Consider the following 17,899-nt stretch of genomic DNA (forward strand, 5'->3'; position numbering starts at 1 on the left):
TCACGACCCATGGCTGGGCTTCTTAAAGGGGACGTACCTGTACGTTTATATGACCAGCCGTGCCATTCTGCCCGACGTAAATAGTCGTGTGGTGGTCCTTAAGGGGTTAAGTGGTACCTGCAACACACTCCTCCTGGTATTTTTTAAAACTTTTAGGACTTTTGCATGGAAAATGAAGGGAAAACTTGCAGAGACATGAGTTTACATCAGTTTACATAAGTTTTCATGTGCATTTCAGAGAGTTTTTATGCAGGCTGACATCAGTTTTCATGTGCGTCAGTTATGTGAGCTGATTACATTACAGTGTTGATGTCACGTCAGTTAATTTTCTTCACAGGAAACGGCATACATGTACAACAATCCTGCACAAATGTGCACGTGATACCAGTGTTATAGTGTTAACAAGGCACATATAGAACATTTTTTTTGTGGCCCTTGCAGAACGCGTGAAGAAAACATGGTGTGAACGAGACCTAATGTAAAATAGCAAACTTGGTTTAGCTATTGAAGGGCAGATCTTGTTTGTTTTTCACTTTGGTATTCGGTCAAATGATATAAGAAAGAAAACATTAATGCATAGCCAATTATTTATATGTTCTATAATAAAAGGATGAATAAAAGGCATGAAGTGGCCAAATAGTTAATATTTCTTAAATTATAATGAAATGTGAATACACCAAACTATTTCTTTAGTTACAATAACATTTGTCTTCTTCATATGCAGAACATAGGTGAAAATGCGCTGGAAATTGTGCAAAATACAACAAAAAAAAAGGCTTAATAATGTTCTGGTAAACTGTACATAAAATGCATGACTGGTAAATCTTTAAATTTTGCAGTTATAACCACTTAAAAAAACGATGAAAGAGAGGCCCAAAAATCCTTTCTACATACTGAAGGCAGATTACAATGTTTTTTAAGAGTAGTAGGCTATGTACCTAAAAGGACCATCTTGATATAAGATATGGTGGTCATATTTGACAACATTGCAATGTGTTCATTACCCGGCAGCTCCACTAAAGATACTGTCTGTTTCTGCCTGCTCACCCACTTACGACACTGTAAAGCACTTTCTATGTTAACTGTTCCATCTCCAGGTCCATATATTATGTTTGGGTCTTTGTCTGGGAAAGTATCATACTGGAATGAATCAGGAGTGTCGACTTCAGTACCATAAAGACAGTGTACAGGAACTCCTGGAGGTGTAAGAGATGATATTATTCCCTCTGTGACCCTCCTCATGACCCAACCTTCTGGAAAGCCAATGTCATTATAAAACTTCTGATAGTCCTGCAGTGTGTAGTTTGAGCTTTGTGTCCTTACAAATACTTTGTCAAAGGACCATGTGTTACTGTATGGAAGTAGCCAATGGTAGACACTGCTGAGCGCTGCTGGTCACGAATCCAGCAATGAACTGATTACTGGAATTCTGTTGTTGTCTCCTATAATACAGATATTAAATATAAAAATTACTAAGTCTTATAAAAGCATTTTTACAAATAAGAAAAAACAGCAGTTCATTTAATTTATTGCGAAAGAAAGTCAGTTTTTCTATCGTACATCACAGGACACAGAGCACCATAGTAATTACTATATGGGTGATATGCCCACCTTCAGGTGATGGACACTGGCATAATCAAGACAGGAAGTCCCCTCCCTATATAACCCCTCCCATACAGGGAGTACCTTAGTTTTTTCGCCAGTGTCTAAGATGTTGGTCACGGTTAATACTTTGTTAAAAAAGTGCTCCATAGATGGCCTAGTCAGGGTCAGAGCTACGCTGTCTGATCCATTCAAAAGGTCTATAAACAAAGACAAAAGTGGATGGTACCCGAGCCTCGGTACAGAAGAACAAGGTTTTGCCTGTAACACTTCTCTTAGGAGAGCTGGGCCCTGGTATCCAGCACCTTGGTCACATTGCTATATCACAGGTTTTCTGGCAGGGCGCTATACAAGGTCCAAGGCAAGTGGACGCTACGTTCAGAGGGGACCCCATCCTTGAAGGTCTAGCATGACACCAACCCACCGTGATGGGGTGAAGATTGGGTTGCTGAGATATTTGTTTGCAGTTTCTCTATTAAAGAAAGCTGTTTTTTCCCCAGCCACTAGAGGGTGCAGGTTTGCTCAAAGTCTAGCCTATTGTTTATTGTAGGCAGGAAGAGGAAGGGTGGCTATTTACCATGTGTTGACAGGTCGGATAGGCCTTGGAGACAGAACAGTGGGCCGTGAGTATGTGAGTACTGGCTTGGGAACGGGTACAGACAAGTCATGATTACATGCTGCATATTTTCTGCCTATCCAAGGGGCATGTACAACTGTAAGTAGTAGATTACACCCTGGATGTTTAGCAGTTCACTTTAAAAGTGTCATTATCTGCTTGTGGGCGGGGAACAGCATAATTTACATGCTTGCAGATTTATTGCTTAACGCATGTTTTTATAATACATGTTTGAAAGGCACGAGCGTAGTGTATATGTGCTTGGTATTCTACAGGTCTAAAAGTATAGGACCAAAAGTATTGCACAGTCGCTAATATGCACAGATGCTGAAATGCACAGTTGCTAAAATCGCACAGTCGCTAATATGCACAGATGCTGAAATGCACAGTTGCTAAAATCGCACCGTTGCTAAAAATCGCACAGTTGCTAAAATCACACAGCTGCTAAAAATGCACAGATTCTGGATCGCACATTTGCTAAAGTCGCACAGTTGCTAAAATCGCACATTTGCTAAAGTCGCACAGCTGCCAAAAACGCACAGATGCTGGATCTCACAGTTACTGCTAAACCGCACAGTTGCTGCTAAAACACACAGTTTCTAAAGGGCACAGATGCTGAAACAAACAGTTGCTGAAGATAAGTTTTTACCAGTTCACATGTTTGCATTAAGATACATGATCATGTGTGTACAAAATGCATGTTTAGACATGTTTGTGTAAAAAAAAAAAACAGAACATGTTTATTTTTGATCACATAAGAACGCGTGATCGCATAAGGTGACAGGATTGCTTAAGGATACATGGTCACATAAAGATGCACATTTATGTTTGTATAGATATGCATGTTTTTTCATAGTCGCATGATCACGCAGAAAGGCTTGATCGCATAAAGGTGCTCGATCACAATAAAATGCTGGATCGCATAAGGATGCACAATCGCCTAAAAGTGGCATTATCGCCTAAAGATGCATGGTTGCATAATGAGGCATGTTAATACATGTTTACTTAAATATACATGATTCCTCAGGATCGCATAGGAATACATGTCTGCATAAATACATGTTGCGTAATGTTGCATAACACATTTCATAAACGCATGCTTGCTTTGCAAAGATGCTTGTTCCATGGCACACGTACTATATGAATGCATGTGTACAACACACACTTTTCATATTTTGCCTAAAAGCATATTTGTATGGTCCTATGCTAAAACAATGAACGCACACTTCCATAGAGGTATATTGCTCTAACACATGCTGCATACATTAAAGCTGTATAAGTGTTGTGATACATTTGCCTATATGTCTCAGTTTAATCCTCCCTGCTTGTTTAAGGCTGTTCATGGTATTTACCCTTCTGCAGCCAGTCCTGTTTCAAATGTTAATTGCTCTAGCCCTGTGTTTACTGGTTACTGTGATTAGATAAGTGGCTCATGTTAATTATGCTGATTGCTTCATTGTGGTAATTATCTCTCTATATGCGGAGCCGAACCGGCTAGATACTGATTAGTTCAAAGAAATATCTTTATTTCAAAGGATCTGTATTGAAGACCCCCCACTGTGTAAGGGGGGGCGGAGATTTGTCATTGTAACAGTTGTAACCACATATAAGCTCTGTTTTTTTACCATTAAAAGCCTGTGTTGTTCCAGCAGTAAGCTTGGCATGTGTGGCTTTCTGGGCGACTCCAGGGATATTCCTCCTAGTGGAATATTGGGGTGATGTTCTTATGGAAGAAGGGAATCTTTGACGGGGATATCATACCGATACCGTCACAAATGGTTGGCAGCAGCGGGATTTTCCCTTCTATTCCCCTTCACACCCGGATTCCAAGCAGACACTGGAAGAACTACTGGAAGTTCGTGGAAGGATTGCTAGCAACAAAACCAAGCGGGTCATCATAGCAGAATCAATGGAGCTAGACCAGGAGGACGGGATTGCAGCAACGCCAGCAGTACAAGAGATGGAGACACCAGTGATTCAGGAGGAGTCACCAACCAACAAGCTAATGAGAGAGAAGCTAGCATGGTTCGGCCCGAACCCAACGCCGGATGTGGTGCTGAAAGTGATGGACCTGTTAGCAAAGGAGGCTAAACAAATAAGAGACGCAGAACTACAGAAGGATAAACAAATAAGAGACGCAGAGCTACAGTTAAAACTGGCAGCAGTCCAACAAGCAGCCGCACATTCTCCAAACAGTGAGTACAGCACAGCAGACACAAGGAAGATCCCGTTTAGCGCTTTTAAAGCTTTTGATGAAAAGGACTGTGAAATTGATAACTACCTGGCAGACTTTGAGCGACAATGTAACCTGCACCGAATAGCTAGAGGAGAGTGGGTTGCAATATTGTCAGGCAAACTGTCAGGCAAAGCTTTTGATGCTTTCCGGACCGTGCCAGATCAGGATATCCATAGCTACGCCCGGGTTAAAGAAGTGCTCCTGGCTCGTTATGCAGTAACCCCAGAGTCCCACCGACAGAAGTTCAGGGACTCACGCAAAACCACGAAAGACTCTTACGCGGAATGGGCATGCCAGTTGTCCCTGTCGGCCTCTAACTGGGTTAACAGCAGCCAGGCCACCACTGCAGAGGACATTTTGCAACTAATGCTCCTGGAGCAATTTTACAATCACATCCAGACGGATGTCAAAGATTGGGTGAGAGATCGCAGGCCCATGACTCTACCAGAGGCCGCGAAGTTGGCAGATGAATATGCGGATACTCGCAAGACAAACCAGGTCACACCACGGGTACAACCTCCACGACCAACGGCGCCCTCACGCCCCACCAGCCGCTAGATACCAACCTCCTAACAGACCGATGACATCTAGCCCTCGCTATCCACGCCAGGAGGGCAACGAACAACGCTGCTTCCGGTTGCAAACAGCTGGGTCACTTCAAGCAGAATTGCCCCATGAATGACAACACCAGGTCAAATTGGTCTCAACCTGGGTACCGCCCACCAGCAGCAGCCCATTGTGTAGACTCGGCTTGGGATCTCCAGGAGCTGGGTCCGGAAGAACCATCGGACACCATTTACGAAGTCCTCACGGTACAATCTGGTATTACGGACAACAGGGGAACACCATTGTCAGCTGGTCATGGGCGACAGCCCTGAGCCGGAGGGGCCCTGGAGGGAGCTGGGCAGAAAGAGGCACCGCCGGCTACCCCCCAAGAAGAAGAGGTCCTGGAAGCCGTTATAACAAGCTGACCTGGGAGGAGAAGAAGCGACTGGAGGAGAGGGAGTCGCAGCGGGCGTCCCAGATGCGGGCCGAGATGTTCGCCAAGGGCCCACCGGTGGCCCCTTACACCACCACCCAGTTCCTGATGATGAAGGACCACGTGGAGAGCCTGCAGGACATGAGCAAGCAGGAGCTGATCCGTGAGTACATAGAGCTGGAGGAGTGCATAAGCCGCATGAAGGAGGAGAACAACCACCTGAGGTCACAGCAGGCTGACCCCCCCAGGCTCCATGAACTGGAGATGGAGCTGGAGAAGCTCAAAGAGGAGAACTGGCGGCTGCGGAGGGAGCAGAGGGTGGCTGACCCTATGGGGCCCTAATCCCCCCCCCTGAACTCTGAGCACCGGTGCTACAGCATTTCAACAAATATAACTTTTTTCTTTTTATGAATCTCCTGTGATTGTCACTTCAGAGCCATAACCTGCCCCTCCCATAGCGGGACACCTAGATGGCGGCGCACAGACCCATCCGCCGTCTTCACACTGACTTCTGGTGACTCTGCAGATCGCACAAAGACTTGGGGACTGAACGGCGTGCAATCTGACGACCCGAAGGCATACCTGAGTCTGAAGCAGTTGCCAAGGGAGGTCAGTCACGCTAAACGGAGTTAACCTCGGACTAAAAGCTCTGAACCCGTCAACCCTACTGGACCAGGGAAGGTCCAACCGGGTTTGCCGGAGCAGGGAGAAAAAGGGGGGCCATTGTGATACATTTGCCTATATGTCTCAGTTTAATCCTCCCTGCTTGTTTAAGGCTGTTAATGGTATTTACCCTTCTGCAGCCAGTCCTGTTTCAAATGTTAATTGCTCTAGCCCTGTGTTTACTGGTTACTGTGATTAGATAAGTGGCTCATGTTAATTATGCTGATTGCTTCATTGTGATAATTATCTCTCTATATGCGGAGCCGAACCGGCTAGATACTGATTAGTTCAAAGAAATATCTTTATTTCAAAGGATCTGTATTGAAGACCCCCCACTGTGTAAGGGGGGGCGGAGATTTGTCATTGTAACAGTTGTAACCACATATAAGCTCTGTTTTTTTACCATTAAAAGCCTGTGTTGTTCCAGCAGTAAGCTTGGCATGTGTGGCTTTCTGGGCGACTCCAGGGATATTCCTCCTAGTGGAATATTGGGGTGATGTTCTTATGGAAGAAGGGAATCTTTGACGGGGATATCATACCGATACCGTCACAAGTGTGTACTTGTTTTTTTCTGGAACTATTTTCCTATGTGTTTGCATAGGACTGCAGAAGTGCCTGAGGGCAGAAGCCTACAAAGCAGAATTCCAAGACTTCTGTGGTTTTCAAGGGCTTGGCAAGAAGAGATCCTTGACGGATGGGTCATCTCTGTGGTAGCCCTAGGCTACTCCCCAAAGACCTAATGAAAAGAAGGTTTTTATTTCTGGCACTGCAGGGTGTGTAGTTATTCAAATCTCTTCACGGTACCGAAACCGACTGGAGATGTCAGACCCTTTGGTAGATCTCAATCGCTTCCTAAACATCCGCCCTTTCCGCATGGAGACAATCCGGTCAGTCGTATCCACCCTACGGGGAGGAGAAGTTCTAGCATCAATGGACATCAGGATGCATATCTACGTATGCCAATTTTCCCTGCTCATCAGAAAGTGCCACTTTCAGTTTGTGGCCTTGCCCTTTGTGTTGGCCACCGCTCCCCGGGTATTTACGAAAGTTTTGGCCCCAGTACTAGCAAGACTAAGGGGGAAGGGTATAGCAGTAACGGAATACCTAGACGACCTGTTACTGGTAGATCAGTCAGTAGCACAGTTAAACTAGGGGGTGTCCAGAATGGTCAGGTATCTGGAACACATAGGTTGGATTCTCAACCTGGAGAAATCATCCTTACAACCATAAAGACTGGAGTATTTGGGCTTGGTCATAGATACAGCCCAGGAAAGAGTGTTTTTGCCCCAGGCAAAAGTCAACGCTATTAGAGCTAGTCCAGTTTGTCAGGGCAAGGAAGGGTCCTTCCATTTGCCTTTGTATGAGGTTGCTAGGGAAGATGGTGACTTCATTCGAAGCAATTCCCTATGCCCAGTTTCATTTAAGACTGTTACAATAAAGTATTCTGTCTGCTTGGAACAAGGAAACCCAAGTTTTGGATTATCCAATGAATCTGGCTCCAAAAGTGTGCCAGAGTCTCAGTTGGTGGTTGATAACCAAGAATTTACAGAAAGGAAAATCCTTCATTCCGGTTACCTGGAAGGTGGTAACAGATGCCAGCCTGTGGGCTGGGGAGCAGCCCTAGGAAAGACCACTGTCCAAGGGAAATGTTTAGAGTCCAAGAAAACCTTGCTCATCAACATCCTAGAGATTTGGTCAATACGTTTGGCTTAATAGCCTGGACATTTCAGGTTACGGAATTGTTCCGTCAGGATACAGTCAGACTATGCCACAGCAGTGGCCTATATCAATCACCAAGGGGGCACCAGAAGTCACGCAGCCCAGAGGGAGGTGAACCATATTCTGGCTTGGGCAGAGGAGCATGTTCCTTGCCTGTCCACAGTCTTCAACCCACCAACAGTTGTTCCTGGGAGTATGGTCCCTACATCCCAATGTTTTTCTGGCCATATGCCAGAGATGGGGACCCCAAGCTTAGATCTGTTGGCATCAAGATGCAACAAGAAGTTGGACAGCTTTGTGTCAAGAACAAGGGATCCTCTCGCACTCGGTTAAGATGCGTTAATGACCCTGTGAGATCAGTTTTCTTTGATTTATGCATTTCCCCCAGTACAGCTGCTACCGCGGCTTCTTCGCAGGATCAAGGAGGAAAGGAAGCCGGTAATCCTAGTAGCTCTGGCGTGGCCCAGGAGATCCTGGTATGCAGAGATCACGAGGATGGCAGTTGGGGTTTTGTGGACTCTTCCATCTTGTCCAGACCTGCTGTCGCAAAGGCCAGTATTCCATCCTATCTTACAGTCACTAAATTCGATGATGTGGGTGTTGAAACCCACATCCTAAAGAATCAAGGGCTTTCAGTGGTATAGGTCCTCACGCTTGACGGCAGTTTGCTTATTTTGTGTGTCTCCCTCCCCTCAGATGGCATTGCTTTGGGACATACCATATAGTAATTACTATGGTGCTCTGTGTCCCGTGATGTATGACAGAGATGGACGGACACAGCTCCTTAAATCTTGACAAGTGGGCTATGTTCCTGTTCACAGGAGAGGACTAGGCAGAAACATGTTAGATAATTAAATACATGTTACTTTAACAGAGTTGAACAGCCCCACCCAGTGGGCGGTCCCTCCGGACAACCCTCCTCCCTGCAGCATGCAGCCTCAGTTCGTAACAAACAATACAAACCTAAAAAAGGAGGGGTGGGTGCTGTGTCCGTCCATGGACGATAGAGAAAAGGATTTTACGGTGAGTACAAAAAATCCTATTTTCCCTTATCGTACATGGACAGACACAGCTCCTTAAATCTTGACAAGTGGGACGTCCCCAAGCAGTGTCAACGAGGGGTGGGAACAGTATTAGTAAAACCAATTGAACTTCACCCCCAAACAAGCAGAGCTCCTCAACAGAGGAGTTGCAACTTTAAACAGCCGCCTGCAAAACTTTGCGGCCGAAGGAAGCATCAGAAGATGCACTCACATCAACCTTGTAAAATTTGGAAAAAGTGTGAACGGATGACCAAGTCGCCGCCTTGCACACCTGTGAGACAGACGCAAGATGTCGGAAAACCCAGGAAGCACCATTTGCCCTGGTTGAAAGTGCCGTGACCGGAAAGGGGGGCGCCCGCCCCATAAGAACATGGGCCTGTATGACGATCTGCCCGATATATCGAGAAATGGTGGCCGACTAGACCGTCAGGCCCTTTTGTGGACCAGACACTGACACAAAAAGTGCGTCACATCTCCGAAATGGAGCCGTAGCAGACAGGTACACCCGCAAAGCGCGTACCACGTCCAAAGTATGTAGCGCAACCTCTCTAGGATTCTCTGCCTGAGGACATAAGGATGGAAGAACAATGGGCCAAATTCTCAAAAACTCTGCGTAACTTAAATTTCAGCAGTTAAGTTACACTGACTTAAAATTTCTACCTAAGTACCTGATCGTCAAAGCACTTAGGTAGAAATTACACGCAGTGTAACTTAAGTGCCGCCGTCGTAAGGCGGTCCTCCTCTCCTGGGGGCGTTTAAAATTTAAATGAGGCGCGCTCCCGCGCCGGCCGTACTGCGCATGCGTGTGACGTCATTTTCCCGACGTGCAGCGCGCGAACGTAATTAACGCCGGTCGGCTTTGAGAATTTCGACGGGACACTAAAGTTGCGACGGGTGAAAAAAAAAGACGCGCCGGGAAAACAAATAATTATAAAAAAAAATGACAGCGTCGCTCAGCATGCATTCCTGAGAGGGTGAACTCCATGCCAATTTTCAAAGAAAAAACCGGCATGGGTTCCCCCCCCAGGAGCATACCAGGCCCTTAGGTCTGGTATGGGTTGTAAGGAGACCCCCCCACGCCGAAAAATTGACGTAGGGGGTCCCCCTACAATCCATACCAGACCCGTATCCAAAGCACGCTACCCGGCCGGTCAGGAATGGGAGTGGGGACGAGCGAGCGTCCCCCCCCCTCCTGAGCCGTGCCAGGCCGCATGCCCTCAACATGGGGGGGTTGGGTGCTCTGGGGCAGGGGGGCGCACTGCGGGCCCCCCCACCCCAGAGCACCCTGTCCCCATGTCGATGAGGACAGGACCTCTTCCCGACAACCCTTGCCATTGGTTGTCGGGGTCTGCGGGCGGAGGCTTATCGGAATCTGGGAGTCCCCTCAAATAAGGGGGCCCCCAGATACCGGCCCCCCACCCTAAGTGAATGGATATGGGGTACATCGTACCCCTATCCATTCACCTGGAGGCAAAAGCAAAATGTAGTAAACACACAACACAAGGCTTTTTAAAATATTTTATTATTCTGCTCCGGATGCCCCCCCTGTCTTCGTTATTAGCTCAATTACCAGGGGGGGCTTCTTCTTCCGCTCTCCGGGGGTCTTCTCCGCTCTCCGGGGGTCTTCTCCGCTCTCCGGGGGGGCTTCTCCGGACTCCGGGGGGCTTCTTCCATCTTCTCCCCTCTTCCGCTCTTGACTCGGCGAACCCCGGTTCTTCTGCAGCTCTCCGGTGCCTTCTTCTTCAGCGCTGGCTGCCTGCTATGTTTGTGTGTTAGCTCGATTTCAAACAGGCAGCCGGCGCGGTCTTCTGTGGCGTCAGGGTCTTCTGGTCTTCTGTTCTTCCGATGTTGCCTCGTCGCCGGTTGTCGCTGTAATGATGGAAGCGCGCCTTGCATCCCATTTATATAGGCATCGCCGTCCCATCATGCTCCGGTAGGTACCCACGTGGTGGGTGCACGTGGGTAGGCACCCACCACGTGGGTACCTACCGGAGCATGATGGGATGGTGATGCCTATATAAATGGGATGCAAGGCGCGCTTCCATCATTACAGCGACAACCGGCGACGAGGCAACATCGGAAGAACAGAAGACCAGAAGACCCTGACGCCACAGAAGACCGCGCCGGCTGCCTGTTTGAAATCGAGCTAACACACAAACATAGCAGGCAGCCAGCGCTGAAGAAGAAGGCACCGGAGAGCTGCAGAAGAACCGGGGTTCGCCGAGTCAAGAGCGGAAGAGGGGAGAAGATGGAAGAAGCCCCCCGGAGTCCGGAGAAGCCCCCCCGGAGAGCGGAGAAGACCCCCGGAGAGCGGAGAAGACCCCCGGAGAGCGGAAGAAGAAGCCCCCCCTGGTAATTGAGCTAATAACGAAGACAGGGGGGGCATCCGGAGCAGAATAATAAAATATTTTAAAAAGCCTTGTGTTGTGTGTTTACTACATTTTACTTTTTGCCTCCAGGTGAATGGATAGGGGTACGATGTACCCCATATCCATTCACTTAGGGTGGGGGGCCGGTATCTGGGGGCCCCCTTATTTGAGGGGACTCCCAGATTCCGATAAGCCTCCGCCCGCAGACCCCGACAACCAACGGCAAGGGTTGTCGGGAAGAGGTCCTGTCCTCATCGACATGGGGACAGGGTGCTCTGGGGTGGGGGGGCCCGCAGTGCGCCCCCCTGCCCCAGAGCACCCAACCCCCCCATGTTGAGGGCATGCGGCCTGGCACGGCTCAGGAGGGGGGGGGGACGCTCGCTCGTCCCCACTCCCATTCCTGGCCGGCCGGGTAGCGTGCTTTGGATACGGGTCTGGTATGGATTGTAGGAGGACCCCCTACGTCAATTTTTCGGCGTGGGGGGGTCTCCTTACAACCCATAACAGACCTAAGGGCCTGGTATGCTCCTGGGGGGGAACCCATGCCGGTTTTGAATTTCAAAATTGCCGTGGAGTTCTCCCTCAGGAATGTATACCAAATGCCGTCGCTGAAATGGGCCTTTACAAGGTTTGGCTAACTTTCCACATTGTAAACCCAGCCCTAATTTTGCGCCGGCAAATTCGGAACTTAGGCAGAAATCAAAGTGCTGAAATGCTTTGAAAATCTACTTAAGTCCTCATTTGCATACGCAAAGCTGGATTTCAATGAGAAATGCCCCCAGTGGCGGATGCGGTACTGCATCCTAAAATCTGACCGTGTAAGTGTCTTACACATGCCGGATTTTCTGCCTAACTTTGGAAAAAAGCCTTTTGAGAATCGTTTCCAAAGTTAGGCACAGAGATACGCAGGCTGAACAGCAGTTAAGTCTGCGTATCTCTTTTGAGAATTTGGCCCAATGTCCTCATCCAGGTGAAAGGCCGAAACCACCCTCGGAAGAAAGGAAGGTTGCGGGCGCAACACTGCCTTATCCTTATGGAGGATCCAGTATGGAGACTTGAAAGACTAGACCGCCAACTCAGAAAGCCTTCTGACAGAAGTAATGGCCACCAAACAAAGGCCACCTACTGAGATAGTGCCAAGCGAGAAATTTCTCTGTTTTCAAAAGGAAGGTTCCTGAAGAACCAAGAGCACCAGAGTCAAAACTCAAGGGGGAAGAGGTGGGTCAAGAGGGGGAAGTATATGACGAACCCCCTGAACAAAAGGTACCCACCCGAGAATGGGCCGAAGAAGGCCACTGAAAAAAATTCTGCCCCCTAATGGTGCTTAACACCGTTTACAGATCCACTCCAAGTTGTAAAAACAGCAGGACCCTGGACACCGAGTACATCCGTAGACGTCACCCCAAATTTTCGCACAAAAAGATGTAGGCCTTCCAGGTATGATGGTAGATCTTTTTGGAAGAAGACTACTGTGCCCTCAGCATGGTTGAGATGACCGAGCCAGACAGACCCCGGTCATCTTAAACCCTGGCTTCCAATAGCCATGCCGTGCAAACCAGCGACCGTACAACAGAATGAAGTATGGGACCTTGATACAGAAGGACCTCCTGCCTTGGCAACCACCAGGGTACATCCGCCACCAGGCGCCCAAGATCGGCGTACCATCTGGAGCGATTAGGATCATCGGCATCCCCTCGGCCTCCACTCTGTGGAGCAGCCGAAGAAGCAACTATAATGAAGGAAAGGCATAAAGTAGCCGATACAGACCCCACAGGGCCACCAACGCGTCTTAACAGGAATACTAGAACTGGCCACGAACTTTGACACCATGTGGTTGAGACGAGCGCCATGCCCCGTAAGCTTCATCTCCTGCAAATTAGTTGAAACACCCCCGAGTGCAAAGACCAGTTGCCCTGGTCCAGCATTAGGCGACTCAGGTAGTCCGCCTGTCAGTTTACCTGATGGTAGACCCAAGCCACCGCTGTGGTGCTGTCCGGCTGAATCCAGATCTTGCGACCTTGCAATCTCCTCGACCACAAGGAGAGGCATAGCCAGATCGCACGGAATTCTAGGACATCGATCGGTAGACAGGATTCTGCAAGATTCCAGCGACCCTGGGCCGACTGGACCCCCCAGACACCCCCCTCAACCCGTGAGGCTGGCGTCCATCGTAATCACTGTCCACTGGAAGGGAAGAAACTACTTCCTGGACTGAAGAGTCGGGGATCTCAGCCACCAATTCAGAGAGACTCTGACTAGGTGGCTTACCTGAATCAGACGATATAGAGACAAAGGAGATTTGTACCACTTTGACAGTATCTCCTTCTGCAAAACACGAGTGTGGAACTGGGCATATGGTACCGCCTCGAAGGAGGCTACCAACAGGCCCAGGACTTGAATGCAAAAACGTAGAGATGACCGATTGTGTTATGCCAACACCTTCACTGCAGACTGAAGAGTCTGCAAGAAAGACGAAGAAAGACCTTCACCACGAGGAGTCCAGGATCAACCCTAGGTACTCCAAACGCATCGGAATCAGGACCGACTTCTAAATGTTTAACACCCACCCGAATTCTTGGAGGGTCTGACTGGCTTCAGACACAGCCTCCTCTAATTCTGAGCCAGAAGCTGCTATCAGAAGAAAGTCGTCTAAGTAGCCCATGATGGCAAAGCCTCGCTGTCCCAGCAAAGATAGGATCAGTGCGAGCACCTTGGTGAAAACTCTTGGTGCTGACGCTAGGTCAAAAGGAGGGGCCACAAAACTGATAGTGGTTCTCCCCTATCGCGAAGCGCAGAAACCTCTGGTGACTTACGCAAATTGGGACATGCAAGTATGTGTCCTTGATGTCCAAGGATGCCAGAAAGTCCCCCGGATGGAGCGCAGCTACCACCGAACGAATGGATTCCATGCGGAACTACCCAACTCTCACAAAGGCATTTAGGGCTTTGAAGCCCAAAATTGGACAGACCCCGTCCGTCTTCAGGACCGAGAACAAATTTGAATAGAATCCCTGAAACCTCTCGTCCTGCAGGACAGGTAAAATTACCCCGCAGCTTAGCAAGTCCCACACTGCCCCAGCAAGGCAGACCGACGAGCCGGAAGGAGAGGGAGACTCGAGAGAAAGAATCTGTTCGGTGGCAAGGAGGAACCCTATCTAGTACTCTGAAGAGAACACCTCGCAGACCCACTGGTCGGAGAGCAGGGAGGTTCACCGAGCTGTGAACCTGCAAAGTCGTCCCCCCACCCATGAGACGGGCAAGGGAAGGCTACATACATTGGCGGGTTTGGGTGTCGGCGTGTTGGGCTTACGCACCCAGGGACGATGCCGTCCCCCAGCTGAGCCTTTTTCGGCCTGGGAGGGTTTCGCCCTGACTGACGATAAATACCGCTTCTGAGCGGGGAATGAAGGACCCGGCACACGGCACGGTTCCTTCCCTCTAGCGGACTGAGGGAGGAGAGTGCTCTTACCCCCAGTCACATTAGTGATAATGTCATTCAATGAGGTACCAAAACCTCCTACCCCTGAGGGGTAAATTAGCCAGGGCTTTTTGGATGCTTGGTCAGCATTTCAGCCAAATCAGGCGGTGCAAAACCACCGCCGAAGCAGAGGTTCTGGATATCTAGGATGCTGCATTCCGTGTAGCATGGAAATTTGTAGGAGAAAAAAGACCCTGGGATGGTACGGATTGTAATAATAGGATGGAATTGTCAAAAAGTATATAAAAATAGAAAAGTTTATTTGGTATAAATCATGATAATCACAATATACAAAAAATTTGAAAAAATTCATTTAAAACAAAGGAATTGTCATACAAAGTGAATTCACCAATATACAGAAATCCACACCCGAATGCTGACAAATAAATCAAGACAAGCAAGGGTGGATAAAACCTGACATGTTTCGGAGGCAGACGGTTAAGTTAATTCATAAACCATATGCAAATTCCTTCTTCAGGGATTCCGAACATTGGTGTAAACAATAATATTACATTTTTCCTAATAAGGAGAAAAGAAAAACATAATATAAATATAATTTGTAACATTGTTAATTTCTAAGATTGCTTTTAGAGCTTTTTGTTTTGCATATCATTTACAGACATTGGGCTGGATTCACATACATTGGCGCATATTTATGCCGGCGTAGCGTATCTTTTTTACACTACGCCGGCGCAGCGCGGAGAGGCATGCACTGTATTCATAAAGCCATTACTCACCAAGATGCGCCAGCGTAACGTATTTTCGAAGGTGTAGGCCAGCGTAAGTGTAAGTGGGCGTGACCCCATACAAATGATGGTCCAAGCGTGTCGCAGTGGTTTACATCGGGCGTATCTTAAACGGCGCATGTGCTGTGGCGTGGACGTATGACCCGCACCCCTCTGCGCATGCTCACAACTACGCCTGGCGTACGCCCAGTGCATAAATACGCCCAGACATGCGCACGTCGAGCGCAAAAGAACACCAGCAGCTTTTGGTGTAGGTACTTTTGTTTTCTGAGCCATGTCTGTTCCAGTGACTGGGAAGGAGAGGAGGAAACATTTTTTTACTCGAGAGGAGAAGGCAATTGTGATCAATGCCATCTCCAGGTACGACGTGTACCTCCATGGGGCAGAGAGTGCCACAACCACCAAGGTCAGGAAGGAGGAGATCCTCCAGATCACCATGCAGGTCAATGCCCTTGGACATGAGCGGAGGACCTCAAGGGACATTGCCAAAAAGATCAACGCCCTGAGTCGTCTGGTCTGAGACAAGCTGGCCACGATGAGGAAGCACGCCAGGGGCACGGGAGGTGGACCAGCCACTACCATCAGGCTCAGTGCCGAGGAGCAGGTGATTGCCCGATGCCTGGAGAGGGAGCAGGTGGAGGGCCTGGAGGGCTATGACTCTATTGATCAGGCCTTGAGGACAGGTAAGTGTGTTTTTTCTCCTATCCGGTGTGTAGCATGTGAGGGGGTGGAAGGGAACATGTGACAAGTGTGTGGGTCCACCAACATGTGATTGCTTTGCGTCATCCACAGATGTGCTGGAGGGAGCTGCGCCATCGTCGGCTGCTGGGCGACCCACGCCATCCCAGGAGGAGTGTGCCCACACCTCTCCTCTTGAGGAAGTTGAGGAGCACGGTGCTCTTGAGGAAGGCGTATACCTGGTGGAGGAAAACATCATGCCTGGACCCTCCCAAACCTCCTCCCCCATCATGGGAAGCCCCTCAAGGGCCTCTCCCATCATGGAAAGCCCCTCAAGGGCCTCTACCATCAGGGCAAGCTCCTCAAGGGCCTCTACCATCAGGGCAAGCTCCTCAAGGGCCTCTACCATCAGGGCAAGCTCCTCAAGGGCCTCTACCATCAGGGCAAGCTCCTCAAGGGCCTCTACCATCAGGGCAAGCTCCTCAAGGGCCTCTACCATCAGGGCAAGCTCCTCAAGGGCCTCCCCATACAGATGGCCCAAAGCCTCTCCTGCCCCCAGGAAGGCTACACGCAAGACCAGGGGGGTTCCCGATGCCTTAGAGGAAAATGTTGCGAGGGACCAGGCCCGGCAGACCCGCCATATGGGTGCTATAGCGGGTGACCTGCGGCGTGTGTCAGAGAGCCTGGCCTCCTCGGCACAGACCCAGGCTGCCTGCACATTGGCTGCCCAGCAGGCCCTCACACAGCAGGCTGATCAGAGTACCTCCGTCTCTGACAGCCTGCAGGATGTGAGTGGGAACTGCACTGCTATTGTGACCTGCCTTGGGGAGCTGCAGGCCACAACATCAGGCCTTGTGGCAGAGGTCAGGAGCCTTGCAGTGGCTGTACGGGCCAACACTGCTGCCATCGAGGTGGAGGGGAGGCAGACGAGGCGCCACCAGCGGCACATCACCCGCCAGCTGCGGATGCAGGCGCAGAGTAATGCGGTCCTCACCCGCATTGCCCTGGAATTGGAGGGCAGGCAGCCAGCCAGAGAGATACCAGGGGATGATTCTCCTCCAGATGCCCCACTCCCCCCACCCGAGGCTCCCCCCAGGCAACTGAGGAGCAGGAGCTGTGGCACCAGGCGTAGCCCACGACAGGGCAAATGAGTGCCTTATTTTGTTTTGATTTTTGCTCAGGTTATGAGCTTTTTTCTTTTATTTATGTGCTCAAAATATGAGCTTTTTTTTTATTTATGTGCTCAAAATATGAGCTTTTTTTGTAGTGAATGCACACGGTGAGAAGTGCAGGCTACAGTGTGACTGGTGTGTGAATGTGGGGGCGACATACCTGCCAGCAAGGCGTGTCACCCTGGGTCGTCGGGGAGAGGTTATCCCCACGACCGTGTGAATGTGGTATGAATGGACAGCGACACCATTGGGGCCTTGGCGTGGCGTTGCTGCTCCCAAGTCCTGCATGGTGGACTTGGGCCAATCCAGGCGCAGAGTAATGCGGTCCTCACCCGCATTGCCCTGGAATTGGAGGGCAGGCAGCCAGCCAGGGAAATACCAGGGGATGATTCTCCTCCAGATGCCCCACTCCCCCCACCCGAGGCTCCCCCCAGGCAACTGAGGAGCAGGAGCCGTGGCACCAGGCGTAGCCCACGACAGGGCAAATGAGTGCCTTACTTTTGTTTTGATTTTTGCTAAGGTTATGAGCTTTTTTCTTTTATTTATGTGCTCAAAATATAAGCTTTTTTTTTATTTATGTGCTCAAAATATGAGCTTT

At 49.3% G+C, this 17,899-nt stretch overlaps 1 protein-coding gene across 1 annotated transcript in view; it reads right to left on the reverse strand.

Moving 5' to 3' along the window:
* Positions 1 to 573: 573 nt before the first annotated feature.
* Positions 574 to 17,899, reverse strand: part of PLA2G15 (phospholipase A2 group XV) — a 553,772-nt gene continuing 536,446 nt past the window's right edge. The window contains 3 exon segments of the mRNA XM_040328765.1: positions 574 to 1,370; positions 1,373 to 1,403; positions 1,405 to 1,442. Of these exon segments, the coding sequence (XP_040184699.1) occupies positions 931 to 1,370; positions 1,373 to 1,403; positions 1,405 to 1,442 (509 nt within the window). The 3' untranslated portion in view covers positions 574 to 930.

Source organism: Rana temporaria, chromosome 11 (genome assembly GCF_905171775.1).
Source record: "Rana temporaria chromosome 11, aRanTem1.1, whole genome shotgun sequence".
Classification (NCBI taxonomy): domain Eukaryota; kingdom Metazoa; phylum Chordata; class Amphibia; order Anura; family Ranidae; genus Rana; species Rana temporaria.